This window comes from Diabrotica virgifera, chromosome 6 (genome assembly GCF_917563875.1).
Source record: "Diabrotica virgifera virgifera chromosome 6, PGI_DIABVI_V3a".
In the NCBI taxonomy this organism is placed as follows: Eukaryota; Metazoa; Arthropoda; class Insecta; order Coleoptera; family Chrysomelidae; genus Diabrotica; species Diabrotica virgifera.
This window is the reverse complement of record NC_065448.1, coordinates 6,711,102-6,719,159: the sequence shown is the minus strand read 5'-3', so window position 1 is coordinate 6,719,159 and position 8,058 is coordinate 6,711,102. Positions and strand designations below refer to the sequence as shown.

Here is an 8,058-nt window from a genome sequence, read left to right as displayed (position 1 = left end):
TAAGGGTGTGAAAACTTTATTTTTATACACATATAACACACAATATACTTATACCATATAATGAAAGCCATTACAGTGTAAGATATTTGTGAAACTCTCTGCTAAGGCTAAGATCTACAAACTATTAAATAGTATCTACATTTTTGGTTTATCGAGAAAACGAATGACACTGAATTATGGTAACAATAAAAAAAAGTTAAGAAAACAAATAACGATTTATATTGGCAGAAATAAAATAGAACGGTTCATGTGCCCAATAAAATATATTTCAGTCGGCAATAAAAGCTCTGTGAAAAGAAAACATAAATATACTAGAAAAATTTGCAAAATAAAAGCCTTTTTCCTGACCATCTTTGATACAGGAATTTAAAAACTGTTTTTGATAAATTGGGTGATGAAAATATGTAACAAAAGATTAAACGTATTTTGTTTACGTATAAGCAATTTAAGATTTGATTAACTATTTATATGGGAAATAAGCCACAATTAAATTGAAAAAAATAATTTTATTAATGTTTAGACGCCCAAATCGGGTGTCGTCGAAATACAAAATACTACTAAATTAAACAAAAATGTTGTTGCTTAGTAAAAAATTCTTCTAATAATTTATTTAATCTGACTGATTTATATCGGCAATTCAGACATGTATTATACATTTTAGACTTTAAAATGATATTGCCAACATTGATGAGTTGCGTTCCTGGGACGACTTTACTGAAAGATAGTTCATTCGATTACATGAAATCAACCCCAACTCAAGAATATCCGTCACAAAAAAATTATAGCATGTGATCTGTCTTTAAAAAGACAACCAAATGCAACGATGGCACTAAAATTCTCGCGTTAGAGATTCCATAGTAAATCACAAGGAAAAAACCAGGAAAAAACCTCGTGATACTATCCCGACATTTATCTTTCAGTAAAGTCGTCCCAGGAACGCAACTCATAAATATTGGCAATATTATTTTAAAGTCTTCTACTTTAAAATGTATAATATATGTCTGAATTTTATGTCATTTTTGTTTAATTTAATAGTATTTTGTATTTTGACAACGGCACCCGATTTGGGCGTCGAAACGTTAATAAAATTATTTTTTTTTTCAATTTAATTGTGGCTTATTTCCCATATAAATAGTTAGGTAATCATAAAAATGCCACAAGGAAATAGCTTCAAACAACATCGCTATTTGATTTTAAAAAGTCAGACAAATTTTGCTGAAATAGCATAGAAAATCTTTTAAAATGGAGTTTGTAAAGTATATTTTGTAATTTGTTGATTAATTATTGCAAAAATAGCTTCAAAGGTTGATTTTTTTTTGAAAATTGTTAATAACTTTTTTTAAAATGAGCAGAAAACTTTTAATTTCTGGTGATAATAGGAACAACGTCACATGTATTCGGCTGTAAAAATTTCAAAAAGTGTCACTTAATAGTTATTGAAAAATTTAAATTGTTTAACCCAGAAACCATTTATATACAACGGTATTAACTAAACCATTTAACGATTAAAAAGTTTATGCTAAATGTTATGAAATAGCTTAACAAAAGTAATGTCATTTTAAGCTTATAGCCATTTAAAATCACTCAGAAGCATCAACACGTAAAAAGTTAATTTATTTTTATTCGAAATGATGACATTTTTACACGAATTTAAAAAATATATAATATCATACGACTACTAGAATCCGAGTTAACCTATGTTTCAAAAATTCGCCAGGGCTTTTTTTATAAACATTAAAAAATTTAAAAAGCACCACGTGAAAGAATAAAAGTTCAAGTTTTGACAAAAAAATCAAAACAATTCCTTTCAAAATGAGCCGTCCATGATGAGACAAAGATAAAAGGTTTAAAAGCGAAACGATTTAACTATTTCAAAAACTGAATTTTAAATTTACAAAAGTCGCAATATCTCCGGTTCTAATCAACGAAAATTGATGTTTTTTTTTTAATTTTCGGTATTGCGTTGCATAAATTATAAAAATAGTTAATTTGTGAATTGATTATTAACTTTTGTAATTTATTCACATAATTTAAAATAAATATTTATCATCCAAAGTAAAAATTTAAAATAAAAAAATTAATTCAAAATTAAATTTTTATAATCTACGCAATAATTTCACCTTTAGAATTTAAAATTAAATATCGTTCTTACATTGTTCAAAAAGTACATTGTTCTTACAAAAGTAGTGGAACGGTCGAATATTTCGCAAAATGAACATCGGATCAAAAAACTGAAAAATACATGTTCAATAATTTTCAAAAATCTATCGAATGACACCAAACACGATCCCCTCCATCCCCTGGAGGTGGGCGGGGACCAGCTTTAAAATCTCAAATAGAAACCCCCAGTATTTATTGCAGATTTGGATTCCTTACGTAAATGTAAGCAACTTTTATTCGAGAGATTTTTTTGAATTTTGGATAAATGCGCTATAATCGGAAAAAACGATTTATGGTGATACCATAGGTAAATTATAGAAACGGTCTAATATCTCGAGAAATACACTTCTAAATGAAAAAACAAAAAACAGGTGTTTAATATTTTTCATAAGCCTATCAAATTACACCAAAAAATACCCCACTTTACACCCTGGAGGTAGGGTGGGGATAACTCTAACATATTAAATAAGAACCCCGTTTTTTATTGCAGTTTTGGATTGCTCATGAAAGGATAAGTAACATTTATTCGAATTGTTGATAGATGGCGCTAATAAATCGTATTTTTCTGATTATGGCGCCATCAACAATTCTAAAAAATGTTTTAAATAAATGTTACTTATTTTTTCATGAGAAATCTAAATCTGCGATAAAAATGAGAGTTCAGTTAGCTCCCCCCTAACGCACCTGAAGGAGGGTTGAATTCGATTTTTGAAAAATATTAAAAACGTATTTTTTTGTTCTTCATTTGAAAGTGTATTTCTCGAGATATTAGATCGATTCTATAATTTACTTATGGCATCACAATAAATCGTGTTTTCTGGTTATAGCGCCATCTATCCATTATTCGAAAAAATATCTCGAATAAAAGTTGCTTACTTTTACGTAAGGAATCCAAATCTGATATAAAAACTAGGGATTTCCATTTAATATTTTAAAGTTACCCTCCACCCCACCTTCAGGGGGTGGAGTGGGGGTCGTGTTTGGTGTCATTCGATAGAGATTTTTGAAAATTCTTAAACACGCATTTTTCAGTTTTTCGATCCGATGTTCATTTCGCGAAATATTCGATCGTTCCGCTATTTTTGGGACACCCTGTATAATATGTTGTTTATCAAATTTATCTAAAGCAGTTGTTGATATACCTGTAGCAAAGATTGTCCGGGGAAAATCAAAAATTCCCTGGTCTATAGCACTAAAATATATTGAAGCAAAACAATAGAAGCTCTGTGAAGGTGATAAAGAAAACCACAACGGAATGCGAATTTACAAAAGCTATACTAATTCAGTCATGAGGGCGACTGAATTCGAGTAGGTTTTGTATGCAGAATATTAGTTACATATTCTATACTATTACGGTCCAAAAATTAACTATATTGGTGTAGGATTTGTAAGCGAAATTTTTGATTATTATCGAGTAAATGTCTATACTGTTTCAGTCATGGACATATAAATAAAAATTTATACGTTTAGACTTAGATACAAGCATCAGATATCTCAATTTTCTCTCAAGAGTAAAGCACCTTTATATTCCACAGTATTGAAAATTGTTATTATCGAAAGTTGTTTGAAATTAAAAATTATGTTCTAATGCGCAATTACATTCTTTTAATCGAAAAAAAAATTTAAGATACAAAACATCATTTTTATTTAAATATGATAGGTAACTCCGAAATTATTAATTTTACCAAAAAAAGTTATTCTTTATTAAAGGTTTTCCACGTTCTACAAAATAAGCGTCAATCATAATATTTCACATTTTATCAATTTTGTACGAGGTATGTCAAAAAATGGATTTTGCTCAAGAGTAAAGTACCTTTATTTTGCACAGTATTGAAACATTTTATTATAAAAAGTTGTTCAGAATTAAAAAACATGTATGAGTATACTCTTGAACGAAATTCATATTTTTTGACAAACCTCGTATAAAATTGATAAAATTTGATAAATTATGGTTGTATCTTAGTTTCCAGACCATACAAAACTTTTTGTAAAGAATAATTTTTTTTTTCGTAAAACTAATAATAGGAGTTACATAAATAAAAATCGAAGTTATCATAAATAAAAATGATGTTAAGTATCTGTAATTTGAGAAAAAAATTCAATTTTTCATTCAATTAGAAGAATGTAATTGCATATTAGAACAGTATTTTTAAGCCCAAACAAATTTTCGTAATAACAATTTTCAATTTTGTGAAATATATAAAGGTACTGTACTTTTGAGATAAATTCATATTTTTTGACATTCCTCGTATCCTATTGATAAAACTTGATTTTAGGTTTTAGACCACGCAGAATTTTTTGTGAAGAATAACTTTTTTTTGTAAAATCAATAATAAAAAAAAAACTACATAAAAATCCATCGATAAATCTGATCGGAATATTGCAGGAGCGGCAACGCAATAACACACACACTTTTGCGAATTTATAAACGAAATGTTTTCGTTGAAAAGTTTTCCATACAGTTCCAACTTACAGGGACATACTGTATATACTCGTACATTAGTAGTTATGCATTTGTTTTTAATTTTTAATCATATCCAAATATATATTATTCATTTTAATTTTCAAAATATATCTAAATTTTATGATACATATAATAATAAATCCACTTAAGTAAATACTTGATTAGTTTTACTTACATGACTGAAACAGTATAGACATTTACTCAATAATAATCAAAAATTTCACTTACAAATCCTACAACAATACAGTTAATTTGTGGACCGTAGTAGTATAGAATATATAACTAATATTCTGCATACAAAACCTACTCGAATTCAGTCGCCCCCATGACTGAATTAGTATAGCTTTTGTAAATTCGCCAACGGAATACCTACATGTAAAATACTTGTGCATAACACATAATAACAGATAAATCCTGAAACATTAAACCATTTACATTAAAACCTCATATCAAAATTGACCGAAAAACTATAATTTCTACTAATATAAATCGTTTTTAGAAACATGCTCTGAATTAGTTTTCATCGTTTAATTCTCTTCATCTTCGACATCATCACTTTTTATTACAATAGCGCCCTCCTCTTCTACCAACTGCGCTTCGACGGTTTCACCTTCAACCACGGTTGGTGCGTCGGCGTCATCTGCTTGTACGACGCCACTTTTGATAGCTGCGTGTTCGATATACCGAACGAATTCAGCGTGTTCGTTTGTGTTTTCATCATCAGATTCGTTTAGGAGTACGTGGACGCCGTCTTTGTCTACGGTCGCCAAAATGTCTTCAAGCATGATATGCTCCAAACTGATCGGTGATTCCCAGAAGACACATTTGCTCATGACGTGGTTTGAGAATCTGGCGACCTACAAATTCGAAACAATATTAAAATCGCGTAAGGTTTTATATAAAAACTAATATTTACATAGAAAACCTTGGAAAAAACGACTTAAAAAACCGCTTAAAGTATACAAACGTATTAGAAAATTTATCCGGATCTGTACACTGTCTCATACAGTGATGAGTGCGCTAATAACCGGAAAAATAACGCAAAAGATGGAAAACATATTACATTGTGAAATAAAAAGAGATGAAATTAGTAGAGGTGGAAATTATCGATATAAACGTATAAATTAACATTACATTACATAGCTTCCCGCCTTTAGACATCTGTGACAGGAGTATTTTATAAAATTGTACTGTCACAGTGACAGTTATCATACTCCTCTGATAAGTCTAAAGGTGGGACACTATGCAATGTAATGTTAATTTATACAATTGATGGATTCCACTGTTACTTGATGAAAGTTCATTATATCTAACAATAAAACACTGAAAACGTTTGTTTTCTATACTTCCCTAAAATTTATTACAACTATGTGACTACAGCTGTTTCGGCAGAGTGCCTTTCACAAGTGATTTAGTTTACTATGTGTTTGCCTTTTTAAAGTCTTTAATTGAAGAGGTTGAGCAGTGGGGAGCTGTTTGTCTCGAGTTGGTCATTCAGAATTATATCTTTATTTTTCAATTTATTAATTTCTATAGATTCTAATAAAGATAGCTTAAGGCCTTAAGGCCTGCAGAATTTGAAACTGTTCATTAAAAGAATGATTATGGCCTAGATGGTGAAGTGCGTGTGTAGAAGTGTCTGTTTTTCTATTGTTGAAAGCTCTTTTGTGTTCTGCTATCCGTTTGTCAAAGGTTCTGCCAGTTTGACCGATGTAAGTTTTCGGACAGTCACCACAAGTTAGTTTGTAAACACCACTCTGTAGTTGTTTTCTCTTTCGTCTCTTATTGTTCTTAATATATTTGCTTAGGTTGTTGTTAGTTCTGAAAGCTGGTGTTATTCTTTTCTTTTTTATGTATCTGGCTATTTTTGTTGTTATCTTGCCAGTATATGTGATAGAGCAGAAGGTACTGGGTTCTTTCTGTGGTGGTGGATAAACTAATTTCAGGGCTTTCTTATGGAGTTTTTGGTTTAAAATTTTGTTCATTGTTTGTTCGTTATAACCATTGTTTACTGCTATTTGTTTAGTGATGTTCAGTTCTATCTCGAAGCTATTTTTTGACATGGGAATTTCTGTCACTCTATGTATCATGCTATGGTAGGCTACTAATTTGTGTTGTGTAGGATGGGATGATGAATTGTGTATAGTTGTATCAATATGGGTAGGTTTATGATATACCAGACTACACAACAAACATGAGTTCTCCGTATATCATAAACCTACCCATACTGATACAACTATACACAATTCATCATCCCATCCTACACAACACAAATTAGCAGCCTACCATAGCATGATACTGATACATAGACTGACAGAAATTCCCATGTCAAAAAATAACTTTGAGATAGAACTGAACATCATTAAACAAATAGCAGTAAACAATGGCTATAACGAACAAACAATTAACAAAATTTTAAACCAAAAACTCCATAAGAAAGCCCTGAAATTAGTTTATCCACTACCACAGAAAGAACCCAGTACCTTCTGCTCTATCACATATACTGATAGCCAGATAGCCAGAAACATAAAAAAGAAAGGAATAACACCAGCTTTCAGAACTAACAACAACTTAAGCAAATATGTTAACAATAAGAGCCGAAAGAGAAAACAACTACAGAGTGGTGTTTACAAACTAACTTGTGGTGACTGTCCGAAAACTTACATCGGTCAAACTGGCAGAACCTTTGACAAACGGATAGCAGAACACAAAAGGGCTTTCAACAATAGAAAAACAGACACTTCTACATACGCACTTCACCTTCTAGATCATAATCATTCTTTTAATGAACAGTTTCAAATTCTGCATATTCAAAATAAAGGCCTTAAGCTATCTTTATTAGAATCTATGGAAATTAATAAATTGAAAAATACAGATGTAATTCTGAATGACCAACTCGAGACAAACAGCTCCCCACTCCTCAACCTCTTCAGTTAAAGACTTTAAAAAGGCAAACCCATAGTAAACTAAATCACTGGAGAAAGGCACTCTGCCGAAACAGGTGTAGTCACATAGTTGTAATAAATTTTGTGGAAGTATAGAAAACAAACGTTTTCAGTGTTTTATTGTTAGATAAAATAAACTTACATCAAGTAACGGTCGAATCCATCAATTATATTTATTGTTGTTAAACTTAAAATAATCATAAAACAAAAAATATCCGACAGCGTTAGCTCACGAAATGTCTAAAGAAAATCTATGCAAAATTTCAGGTAGATCGGTCAAGTAGTTTTTGAGTTACAATGGCCGCCGCCTTTGAAAAAAGCAGTTTGAGAAAAACGCGTTCAAAATTTTGACAACTTTTATTTTGAATTTCCTTTTGTCTGTCAAATCGTAAAGTGATGCACACCGGAATATGTTTTTGAATCGCGGAGTAATTTACCAAAGAAAATGGCAACAGCTGTTGAACGTTTCTCACTATGCTCAAGCGTGCT

The 8,058-nt window shown here is 30.5% G+C and overlaps 1 protein-coding gene across 2 annotated transcripts in view; it reads right to left on the bottom strand.

The window, feature by feature from the left end:
- Positions 1-8,058, bottom strand: part of LOC114349446 (zinc finger Y-chromosomal protein-like) — a 28,017-nt gene continuing 19,959 nt past the window's right edge. For both annotated transcript variants that reach the window (XM_028299825.2, XM_028299826.2), the window contains exon 4: positions 1-5,481. In XM_028299825.2, the coding sequence (XP_028155626.1) occupies positions 5,152-5,481 (330 nt within the window). In that variant the 3' untranslated portion in view covers positions 1-5,151. The remainder of the gene's footprint in view (positions 5,482-8,058) is intronic.